At 42.7% G+C, this 12827-nt stretch overlaps 1 protein-coding gene across 1 annotated transcript in view; it reads left to right on the forward strand.

Annotated features, from left to right (window-relative positions):
- Nucleotides 1-12562, forward strand: part of capns1b (calpain, small subunit 1 b) — a 33868-nt gene extending 21306 nt beyond the window's left edge. Inside the window, exons 7-11 of the mRNA XM_041179286.1 lie at nt 973-1041; nt 3314-3392; nt 4525-4641; nt 7843-7901; nt 10673-12562. Of these exons, the coding sequence (XP_041035220.1) occupies nt 973-1041; nt 3314-3392; nt 4525-4641; nt 7843-7901; nt 10673-10699 (351 nt within the window). The 3' untranslated portion in view covers nt 10700-12562. The remainder of the gene's footprint in view (nt 1-972; nt 1042-3313; nt 3393-4524; nt 4642-7842; nt 7902-10672) is intronic.
- The last annotated feature ends 265 nt before the right edge of the window (nt 12563-12827 follow it).

Raw genomic sequence — 12827 nt, forward strand, 5'->3', positions numbered from 1 at the left:
CCGTGCTGTCACCAAGACTGCCTACTTCAATCTCTCAAATCACCCAATTCTGCCATGCCTCCGTTAACGTACTGTGCAAACCCCTCTTCATGTCTTTGATACTTCCATGTTCGAACCTTTGGTCATCCAAAACTCCCTTATCTATGTCTTAAACTTGCACCAAATCCCATTCACCCATCAGCCCTTGCTTGCTGACCTACACTAGCTCCTGGTTAAGCAATGCCTCTAATTTAAAATCATCCTTGTTTTCAAATCCCTTCATGGCCTCGTAATCTCCTCTGAACCCACAACTTTCTGTTGTGAGTTTCTAATGTACTCCTGAGCATCCAGAATTGTAATCACTCCTCCACTGGTGGCTGTGTCTTCAGCTGCCTGGGCCCTAAGCTCTGGAATTCTCTGTTAACCTCTTTGCTTCTCTATCTCACTTTTCACCTTGGTACCTTCTCCATTAAAGTTGCTATGTAAATGCAAGTTCTGTGTAATGATTTCTGCTGAACTTGCATCCAGACGCCGGGACTGAATTGGACTTGACAGTGATTAGCTTGACCCCTTTGCAGTCAGTGCTCCCTTTATCAAATAGCTTGCTGACACTTGATGTCCAGTTCTACCTGTAAATGCTTCTATGGGTAAGGTATTGGGCATCCATTCAGAACCGTGAAGAGATCTTCTCAGAAATCTGCTTTTTGAACTGCTGACTAGGGAGATTGAGTGCTGAAAGGGGCTGGGCTAGTATTATTCAAGTATGAATATGCTTGTATCTGTATTTCCAACATTACAATAGTGACTACATTTCCAAAAGTACCGCACTGGCTGTAAAATGTTTTGAGATGTCTGGTGGTTGTGAAGAGCACTATATAAATGCAAGCCTGTCTTTTGTATTGAAGTTCAGGAGAACTCCAGCTCAAGGCCTGTTTGAACTTTGTTTGAGTGTCTGATTGTGTTTGTTACGCTTGCCTTAACAAAATGGTTCAGGCTGACAGCACTGGGAGGCTGGGATTTGAAGAATTTAAGTTCCTTTGGAACAAGATTAAGATGTGGCAGGTATGTATATGTCAGCAGAATGTGTAAGTAACTAAGGCCATGTACATGTGTCTATATCTGGCTCGGTATATGCTGGGCAATTGCTTCTCTTGGGCTCATTGGCCACAATCACAGTATAACCAGGGCACATTGTGTTGCTAAGCCATACGGATTAGAAAGCTCCGTGTTCGATGGGTAACCAAAACAATCACCTTGCTTTTAAATATAACTTAGGCTCAGACTCACTTAATTGTGCACAATTGGCATAAAATGAAATTAAGTGAATCTTAAAGGCTGATTTCAAATATATCGGCAAAGCTTTACCCTAGCAGTAGGAGAAAGTACTCGGGACACAGATTTTGTACGGGCACCATGTCAAGCAGGTTACTTTCTGTAAATAAAGTTATTCAATAATGGCTGCCTGCAGTTCAGCATGTGTTAGTTTAAACAGTACAATATACAAACTTTCTTATGTAGAGGACTTGCTGCAGTTTTCTATCTAAGTGTAGCACTTCTCCTTTCATACCCTTTTTCATCACTTCTGTTTTACCGCTTCATTGCAAATCCCTTGTTCCTCATGGTCTACATGAATCTTGATAAATTTGTTCAGTCAGCAGCCCCCTAACAATACACTGGTATCCCTGCAATTAGCATCTGAAAGCTTGAACTGTCTTTGACCCAGCACATTCTCTCCCTCTGATAACTATTTGTCTTTGAGATCCTTTCAATATGCAGGTCCCCTTTCATGTATCCACCTCAGTGCTTCCCACCAGGTTACTGGCGCTCGATCTTTGTCTCCATGGGCTTCTTTCTCAAGTGCCATCACTAAATGTTCTAGACGTGGAATTGTACAGTGGTTACAGCAGAGAAAGAGGCTGTTTGGCCCACCGTCTTTGCCAACTCTGCAAAAGCTGCTCACCCAGTGTTACTCCCCTGCCTTTACCCATGGTGCTGCAATTTTTTTCTTTTCTGACAATGATCCAATTCTGTTCTGAAGGCCTCAGTTGAATCTGTCTCCTTCACATCCTTGGGCAGTGTATTCACTGGGTTGTTATTTTAATAAAGTTTGCCGCTGTGGCTCCATTGCTTCTTTTGCCAATAGTCTTAAACCTGTGTGCTCTTGTTCTCAATCCTTCCACCAATGGGAACAGTTTCTCCCTATTTATTCTATTCAGACCCCTCCTGATTTTTAACACTTCTATCAAATCCCTCCTGAACCTTCTCTTCAAGGAAAAACTGAAGCTCCTCATGCCTAGAAACATTCTTGTGAATCTTTTGAGCACACACTAACGCTTTCTCATTCTTCCTAAAGTGTACTGCCCACAGTTGAACACACTACTCCAGTTGAGGCTGAAACTTAGTGTTTTATAAAGATTCGCCATTACTTCTGAAGAAGTTGTACAGATTTGTCACCTTCACTCTGTTTTTCTCCCCACAGATGTTGCCGGACCTGCTGAGTTTTTCCAGCATTTTCTGTTTTAATTCACCATAATGTTTCTGTACTGTGTGCTCCTATTTATAAAGCCCAGGATCCCTTGTACTTTACTAACCATTCTGTCAACCTACCCTACCGCCTTTAAATGACTTGTGCCCCAGTCCCCCTGCTCCTGCATTCCCTTTACAATTGTACCCTTTATTTTATATTGCTTTGCCTCATTCTTCCTCCCAAATGAATCATTTCTCACTTCTCTGCATTAAATTTAATGTGCCATTTCTCAAATTTCACATGGATTAACTATTTCAAAGTGTTGATATTTAAAGCTGCACCATGTTTCTGATAAAAATTAACACCACAATTTTTACAAAGAGAGCATGGAAATAGGAGCTCATTTAGCCTCTCTGGACTGCTTCACAATTCACTTTTGTCTTGGCTGATCTGTATCTTGACTCCATTGGTTCCAAATCTCATTAAAACCCTCTTCCAACAAAAATCTCTGCCTTGTTTTTGACATTTTCAACTATCCCCAGTCCCAGCAACTTTGGGTGGAAAGAGTTCCAGATTTCCATTTCCCTTTTGTAAAGAAATGTTTCCAGGCGTTTTTGAATGGTAGAAATGGAGCTGCATTTCTATTAATGACTGTCCACTGAGCCCTGCTGAGACATGCACATCCCCTAATCAAATGCCACGTTACACGTGTGCAAAAACTGAGGTAGAACGTGTTAAGTGTAGACATTTGGGTTGAGGTATGATTTAGGGTGAATAATGTAATTGTTTTTCCACTGAATCTGTGCCCTGATGAGCTACTCTGGCCACTTGTGCTGTTTAAACTAACTGCGTGATTCACTTCCCCAGGGTATCTACAAAAGATTCGACGCCGACAAATCGGGAACAATTAACAGCCAGGAGCTGCCTGGGGCATTCAAAGCTGCAGGTGAGATGTGTGACCGGCTGGTCAGCAGCTCCACGATGGGGCATTGGGGAGAAGGTGGTACCAAGGGCACATTTTGCAGCATTTTTCAACACTTCCCAATGTAACATGAATGAATCCTCTACCTTCAATTGCAAATGATCCTTTATCCAGCTAGTTTATTATGTCTCTGTACCCTAATCCTTTAAAAGCCTTTCAAGTGGAACCTTAAGTGATTTCTGTAAATTGAAACATTATCAAACAGGCAGCCCACCTCTACTAATTGAAATATCTCAGCAATATTTGAGATTCAACATAACTGCTTTGTGACCATTCTGAATGCCTGCTATCCTCTGCCCTTAAGATAAACATAGGTATTTATAATAGCCATTTGATAAATTAGTGGATTCTATTAAAAACTTCCCCAAAGCCATCTGGCTGTTTTAGTACCAAACTCTCAACGGCTTCTTCAACAACACCCCCCAACCCCTCAGACCTGTAACCTCCACCTAGAGGGCAGCAGACGCTGACCATCCTGACTAGGAAACATATCGCTGTTCCTTCTTGCTGGGTCAAAATCTTGGAATTTCCTCCCCGTAGCAGCACAGTGGGCATACTTTCATCTCCAGCTTGTCAAGGGAGCCTAGGGATGAGCAATAAATGCTTGTCTTGCTATTGAATCCCACATCCTGAGAATAGAATTTTTAAAATAAAAAGCTGAACCGCCCCCCCACCCCCTGCAGGATGTTGTACCTTGGGTTGCCGACTAGTTAATGATCTGTGTTGTACTGTTCAGAGAAGAGTTGACGGCCGAGGTTCTTGCAAACATGACTGCTATTGGAAAGGGTGTTGGTGTGTCTTCAGGTGAATAGAAACTAGCAGCAGTAGGCCATTCGGCCCCTCGAGCCGAAACGGAAAAAATGCCACTTATATTTGTCTGCACACTGTCAATTTCCAAACAAAGAACTTGTGCTTTGATAAGGTTTGGAAGGGCAGTGTACCCTAGCATGGATTCTCAGAGGAGTGCAGTCAACAGTGAAGACTAAACTGACAAATGTACCTATGTGGTTTAGAAGTGTCTTTATATATCATGACTGCAGGTTGGAACTCTGAAGTGGGTTTGACAGTTAACCTTTTTCTCTTTGTCTCCTCTCAGGATATCCTCTGAATGATCAACTTTACCGATTGCTGTATCGCCGATATGCCAATGAATCTGGTGACATGGACTTTGACAACTACATTGCCTGCTTAGTCCGATTGGACGCAATGCTGAGTAAGTGGGGTTCTGTCACCTATTGAATATTTGGTAATTATATGGGCGCTGGGCAATCCGGACTGAAATAAGTCTTGTGAAATTGTCTTTGGATTTTGTAGGGCAGCATTATTGAAGCTATTTGTGGGTTATTGCTGTGTTCGAAACATGTATGTTAGTTTGTTTTGTTTCAGGTACTGTGCACGCTAGTCTCAGTGCAAAATAGATTGACATGGATAATTCCAAAGCTGGGATGTTATAGTCACCAGGGAAGTCTGACCAGACTGGTGCTCTTTTTTTTTCTCTAATAAGGGAAGACAGGGTGACCTGAAAGAGGTCTTTAAAAGTTATTGAGCAAGTTTCTATTTGTGCAGGTGTCCAAAGCACCCCTTGCACCCTCTTAAATATGAGACACTCACCAATATTCCCAATGGGGAATTCTATAGAAATATCTTTACCCCAGAGAATGGTAAGGATGTGGAACTTGCTACCGTGGAACAGGCTGAGGTGAATAGAATAGATGCATTTAAGGAGAAGCTAGATACGTACATGAGAGAGAAAAGAATAGAAGGATTTGTTGATGGAAACAGAAAAATGCTGGAGACATTCAGCAGGTTTGGAAAGAAAGAGTTTTAACAGGCGGAATCTTCTGTTGGTGGCGAGGGTCCCCCCCTGCCAGCTGGAGAGCCAGTGGGAGACCTGCGCTCACTGACTCTTCATTGGAAGGCCTGTTGGATCTTATGCTAATCGGGCAGATCTGGGGACACCACTGGGCCTTCCTCTCAGAATCCTGTCCCCAGAGGTGGAAGTGCTGCTCACCCAGAACAGTTGGTAAGTCAGAAACTGGCAGCTTGTGATCAACAGCGCCACAGAGGTGGCTGTGGTTGCTGCTGGAACAGCATCCCCCTGCTGGAGTCCTAGGAGAAAGGTAAGCGATGTGGGGTTGGTTTGGGGGGGTGGGGGTGGTGGTGGTGGTGGTTGTGCAGGTGCTCTTGCAGCTAGCTCCCTGCCTGATGCCCTTGCCCTCAATTAGGCATTGAGTGCCTTTGATCGAGGGAACCCCCAGTCCAGGTGGCAGGTATTGCACACTCTCTTGCCGGTTGTCCAGACTGCACGTCGGCAGCGCTGCTTGGAGCTGGGTTAACCCCAGCAGCAGCTGGAAGAGGCCATTTAAGTGGTCACTAACTGGCCACTTAAGAGTCTCGGTCAACCTTCTTGCCCTACCGCCATGCTAGGTGGTTGAATTGTGACACAGTAAAGGATGACCTTACCTCCACTGTGTTAACTCTGAACTTAATTCTGGTGGTACACCACCATCCTGCCTAATTAAATGCCCTTCCTGCCTCCGAGCTCGCCACCTCCAGGAGCAGGAGATTCTGCCCACCGCCTCGGGTCTGAGTTCTGATGAAAGGTCATCGACCTGGAGCGCTAACTCTGTTTCTCTCTCTGCAGATGCTGTCTGACCTCCTGAGCATTTCTAGCATTTCATGTTTTTGTTACAGATTTCCAGCATCGGCAGTATTTTGCTTTGGTGTTTGTGATGCTTTGATGGGGTTAAGTGTGGAGGAATCGAAGGAACCATGTGGAATATAAACCAGTTGGCCCGAATAGCCAGTTTTCCTCTTGTAAATCGGACAGAACCCTATCATATATAGGATTCCTTGGCTGGTCAATAGGTGCCAGGGTTCAGAGGTTCTAGTAGGACTCATAGGTTGAAGGTTGGGGACCCGGTTCAAAGGGAGGGAAAGCTGTGTGACGGACCCTGCCTGTTTGTTGAGTTTTTTTAGGGGTTGACTGAGATCCAAAGCATGTGATTTCCCCAAATGGGAATGAATTGTGTGTTTTTGTTTTTGTTAGCAGAGCCATTGTTTCACATCTGCTCTGAGTTTTATCCAACCTACTGGAAGTATGTGGTTAAAAAGACACATTTTTCTGCAGTGAGCTGTACTCTTAATTGCAACCTTGAGTTGACTCTTTTTTTCAAACTTTTTTTTTTGTCTAAATTTGTTTAGAGAGGAAGGATAGAACTTCTAAAATCTGCAAACAGCAGCAGTCCAAGCTGCTGTGTTCAGTCGCTTTTTAAAAATAATTGGGTTATTAATCCTGGAACACAGGAGGGGGCCATTCGGTTCATAGTATCTGTGCTTCTTTGAAAAAGCTTTCCAATTAGTCCCAGTCCCTCTGCCTGCTCTTTGCAAAATTTGCCATTTTGAGTATTTATCCAATTTTCTTATGAAAGCTATAATTGAATCTGCTTCCATTTCAAACAGTGCATTCCATAAAGATTAATTTAAAGAATTTTTAAACTAAACTACAATTCTTCGTCTATTTCACTCCCCTGTTCCCGTTTCCCTCCCCAGTCTGGTCATTTTAAAAGTTTTTAAATCACTGTACCTTTCAGGTTTAGAAGCTTCTGAACAGCACTAATTAGCCCCTGTGTTTAAAATAAAAATATAAGCTTGAGCTCATTCTAAACTTTAAGATAAAAGCAAAATACTGCAGATGCTGGAAGTCTGAAACAAAAACAGAAAATGCTGGAAGAAAACTCAGATCTCACAGCGTCTGTGGAGAGAGAAACAAGATAATGTTTCAAGTCAGTATGACTCAGAGCTGAAGAAGAGTTGTAAGGACTTGAAACGTTAACTCTTTTTCTCTCCACAGATGCTGTTAGGCCGGCTGAGTTTTGCCAGCATTTTCTGTTTTTGTTTCATTTAAAACTTTGTCTGTCTGACCTAATTCACACCAAAAGTCCAGTTCTCATATATCACCCTGTCCTCACTGACAGATAAAGACTCCGACATCAACTCTTAGGCAGTGCCTTGATTTTTAAAATTCGCTCCTTGTTTTCAAATTCCTCCGTGATCTCGCTCCTTTAGAGTCTCTGTAACCTCCACTGGCCCAGCAACCTTGGGATCTCTGTGCCCTTCCAATTCTGGCCTCTTGTGCAGCCCTGGTTTGCTTTGCTCCTTTATTGGTGGCCTTGCATTCAGTAGTCTGGGCCCTAAGCTCACTCAACCTCTCCACCCCTCTTTCCTCCTTTTTAAGCTCTTTATAACCTACCTCTTTGGTCATCTCCTTACGTGGCTCGGTGTCAGGTTTGTTTGATGATTGCTCCTGTGAAGTACCTTGAGACATCTTATTCCATTAAAGATGCTACTTAAATGTGAGTCACTGTTGCGGAGAGCTGGTTGGGCTTCACTTCTTCTTCTGTTTCACTTGCAGGATCATTCAAAACTTTGGATAAGGACAACAATGGCTCCATCAAAGTTAACATAGTGGAGGTAAGGTCATCCTTTACCGTGTTACAATTCAACCACCTAGCACCTGTTGGAGCTGATCTTTGCTTATTCCACCAACTAATGGGAAGATGCGGAGGAATGAATCTGCAGTGAAAATTACAGAAAGATCCAAAAATTAGAGTAGTCACAATGGGGGACTTATCCTAATATAGACTGGGAAATTAATAGGACAGAAGGGAAGAGAGTAGGGAGTTCCTGGAGCGTGTTCAGGAGAATTTTCAACATCCAGTGTGTTTTCAGTTCAATGAGAAAGGAGGCTTTGCTGGATCTGGTTCTGGGGAACAAGGTGGGTCAAAGTGTGAAGGGGAACATTTCCAGGAGAGTAATCATAAGGTAATATGGAAAAGGACAAGGAGCAATTCAGGGTAAAAATAATGAATTGGGTTGAGAACTGATCTGACCCAGGATAAATTAGAGTCAAAGATTGACAGGCAAAACTATTAAAGGTGCTGTGGGCTGCCTTTTAAAGAGGAGAGAGCTCGAGTACAGGGGGCAAGGTAGGACAAACTAATCCAAAGCTCCCTGGATGATGAAAGAGAATGCAAGATGAAAGCAGAGAAAAGTGCAAAATAAAGCTTTTGGATGGATATTACAATTGAAACAGACTGAAATATAAAAGACTCCAGAGGGGGAGATGAAACTACTGATGTTAGACTAACTGGCCCGTGGCTGCAAGGACTTCCTTACACCCTTCCTTGTATAAGGGTGTCACATTTACCATTCTCCAATCATCTGGCCCTCCCCCATATCTAGGGAAGATTGAAAGAAGGCGGCAAACCCTTCTGCTATTTCCAACCCCACAACCTGGGATGTAGCTATCTGGGCCGAGTAACTTATAAGCATAGCCAGCTTTTCCAGTACTACCTCTTTCCAATTTTCACACTATCTATTGCCTCCTCTATCGCTCCTTCTACTGATACTTCAATTCCTTCACTTAGTAAACATGGATATAAAGAATTCAGTAAATATTCTAGCCTTGCCCTGCTTCTCTAAGTATATCAGCCTCTTTGTCTCGAATGGGACCCACTCCACTCACTTAGTATCCACTTATTATTTACATGCTAGTAGAGAACTTTTGGGTTCCATTTTATGTTGACTGCCATTCTATTCTCCTACTCTTTGTTATGCTCATTTTCCTTTTGACCTGGCTTTCATTTGAAGAGCTCACTTGACATGCATCATGCACCCTCTTTTTGTTTCATCTTAATCTCTGCCTCCCTGATCATTCAAGAAACTCTGGTTTTGGTTTCCCTACCTTCTGTCCTTGTTGGAACGTACCTAATCTGTATCTGAAGCATCTCTTCCTTAAAGAACACCTATTGTTCTGTTACAGATTTTCCTGTCTGTTTTTGGTTCTATTTTACCCTGACTAGACTCCTTCACTCCTATTGTTCTCCTGGAGAAGAGAAGGTTGAAATGAGATTTGCTAGAGGTATTCAAAAGCATGAGGGTTCTGGACTGAGCAGATAGGGAGAAACAGATCTCATTGGCAGAAAGAACGAAAGGCACAGATTTAAGGTGATTTGACAAAATGAGGAAAATCTTTTTCACGCAATGTGTGGTTAGGATCTGGAATTCACTGCATATGTGTGGTGAAGGCAGATTCGACCATGGGTTCGAAAAAAAGTTGGTTAATTATCTGATGAGAAAATATTTGCAGGGCTACTGAATAACACCGAGTGGAACTAAATGAGTTACTTGTTCGGAGAATTGGCATAGACATCACAGGCTGAATAGCCACCTTCTGTGCTGTAACCATTCTCTGATTCTATTCTATGATTCTGCTATGAGACCTTGGCTTAGCTCATGCAAATGCTATTTTGGCTGGTGTGTTTAGTCACTGGAGTCAAAGAGAATGTTGCCCAGTCAAGTGTAGAGTTTCTATGGATCGTCCTTGACTCAAGTCATTCATTGGAGACTCAGTTTGGACTGTCACAGCCATCATTGGTGTAGGTGCTTGATCTACAACCAATAGAATTTGACTGGTCTGTTCACTGTCCTATCACAGCTCTAAACTTTGATCCTCCTGCATTAAAGGCTGCTAATCTTTGGCTTTATCAAACTGTATAGGAGGGTAAACAGGGAACCTCTCTTTAGGGGAGTGTGTGCATTCCACATTGTCAAACACAAAATTCTTGGTAACTCCGTTTGAAGGCTCAAACATGGTGATGGGTTTGCTGCCAGTCAGACACCTGACCAAGATAAACTAGGGTGTGACAGAAGGAAGTTGGTGTCAAATTGTCCATAACATTGAGATTGTTCCTTCAGGGATAGGAGTTTGTTTTTATATTTTTAATTTACTTTTCTGTGTGTGGGTAAGGCTGGGATTTATTTTTCACCCCCTAGTTCACCCTAGATAGAACTGAGTGGCTGTTTAGGCACTTTGGAGGACAGATGAGAGTCTGTGGGGGTGGGACTGGAGTCTCATGGGGAAATCGGATTTCCTTCCCAAAGGGAATGAGTGAACCAGTTAGTTCTTTAACAATCCAAAAGCTTTGGTGACTTCTGCCAGGTTTTGAATTTTATTTCCTGGTTTTTATTTTAAACTGAGTTGAGATTCTCTAGTTACCATGGTGGGATTCTCTGCATTTTTTTTTTGTTCTGGTCTCTTGATTGCTAATCTGGTAAATATAACCGACACTATTCAGCATATATGCATATATGGTTTTCCACCATGATTAATGGAAAATGAGCATTGAGGATGTTACAAATAGACACTGGTGGCTAACGACTTTTCCCATTCTCTGTTCCAGTGGCTGCAGCTCACCATGTATTCTTAAAGCACTCGTCTCGGGATCAGCCCTTCAAAGAGAATGGAAGACCTCATTTGCTACTCATCTATCAGAGAGCTGGAGAAACGGTCCTTCGTTTGGCTGGGTGGGGGGGGGTGGGGGTGAAATTATATTTTTCTGCATGTCGGCTTTTTATAGTTACGGAGATATCTGCGAATGTCAGCTTGTTGGGAAGCTGGTGGCTAATCTTGACCATTCTGAAATTCCGCACTGCTTCCTTCCTGATGGCTGCGATTGCCAAAATTTAAAAAAAAACCATGTTTGAGGGGAAAGGTCCTTCTGTGAGAGCTTTGAAAATGGGAGGTGAAGGAACAGGGAATGCTGGAAACACAGATCAGGTCCCCTCTGTTCTCTCCACAGACGCTGGTAGACCTGCTGTTTTTTTTTTCCCTCCTCCTTGTGAATTTCCTGTTTCTGATTCCAGCGACTGCAGTAGTTTATCTCTTGTTTGAATCTGCTAACCTCAACGTTTCTGTGCGCGTGCCTAAAAGGCGATGCCTTTTTGAGGAAGTCAACCTTTTTAAACAATGCAAAGGTCACTTGTCATATGTAAAGTTGTAGTTTTACCCTGTCCCCTCTCACATTTGAACATTTGTTGGTCTCTCTTTGTGGGGAAGCCAGTTTTGAAGCATTGCTGCGTATCTCTTTTAAACTGTTGGGGGATGTTGTGTGCCAAGCAGCATTAATGAAGGGGAAGAGCATAATTGTTTGAGACCAGGTCTCTCCCTCTAGTAATTGGAGCTTTGGAAAGGTCAAGTTTATTTTTGCAATCCTGTGCTCTGGGGGAATCGTAAAGGTGCTTTAACTGCTGTCATCCATCTGGACTGATCTATGGAATGCTGTCATCTGTTTGAATGCTATTGGATCTTGCTGGTTTATTTCTAATGTATAAACAAATTTATGATCCCATGGCACCAAGAGCCAGTATCGCTTCCTATGATTTCTTTGCAGCCTTTTTCCATTACCTAAAACATGAGACCCGGCAAAGATCGGGTGGTGTTGCAAAAGGTGCGATGGTCCCAGAATCAGGAATTTGAAAATGCATTTCCTTCACCCTGTGAGGTTTTGAAGGATATGCCCTAAGCCAGACTGAGCTTATACCCTTCTCGTTTCCAGAGACCCATCCAACATGGAGCTGATCATAGAGCCATAATGGCTCACTGTGGAGCAGTCTAGTCAGTCTGGTCAGTCTTTCTCTTTACACAGCTGGAATCCAACTGTTCAGTACCATGACATGTCGATGCCAACGGTTTTCTGTTTAGTTTTCACTCGATCTGCGATCTGTATGAAAACCCATACTCCATCCCTCTTTTAATTTCATCTGAAGGGAATAAGATAATCCCATTGTCTTGCAATGGAAGTTGTTGAGCATATTTAGCTAGTTGACCCTTTTAGCCACTAAAATGGGCCATGCTTTTTCTTACCTGAGGCTTCTGGATCATTGGTGAATTAGTCCTTCTGTTACCTGTTCTTGGAGCATTGCCAAAGTGTGTGGTTCACTGGAATGTCTGCTGGAGTCCGTCAAAGATGAATCAGAACTGCTGATTGTTGAACTGGGAACATCAAGTCCCAATTGCTGTTTTGCCAAAAGTTATCAGATCTTTTAATGCTGAGGTCTTGTTGGAAATTGAGTGATTGTACCTGCCAATGTGTAACAGACAACAGTGAAACTAGTGGGGTAATAAATAGATTCAAAATTGCTAACCTGCACTTGGTGCTGTTAACCTGTTTTGTGTTGTTCTCATTTCAACGGCCATGCTTTGGTTTTTAATAAAAGAAAATCTATTAACCTTTTTAAAAAGAAGTGTATATTTTACCAAATGTACATGTATTAAACAAACACTAAATTGAGATCACAACTGTGTATGGTTTTGGCTTTGCCGAAGGAAGGAGATATTTGAATGTGGTCCAGTGAAGGTTCACTCGATCAGAATCACAGAATTGTTATGGTGTAGAAGGAGGTCATTCAGCCCATCGTGTCTGCACCGGTTCTCTGAGCATTTTAACTTAGTGCCATTCTCCTGCCTTTTCCCCATAACCCTGCACATTATTTCTATTTAAATAATCATCTAATGCCCTCTTGATTGCCTCAGTTGAACCTGTGTCTTCCACGCTT

Source organism: Carcharodon carcharias, chromosome 34 (genome assembly GCF_017639515.1).
Source record: "Carcharodon carcharias isolate sCarCar2 chromosome 34, sCarCar2.pri, whole genome shotgun sequence".
NCBI lineage: Eukaryota > Metazoa > Chordata > Chondrichthyes > Lamniformes > Lamnidae > Carcharodon > Carcharodon carcharias.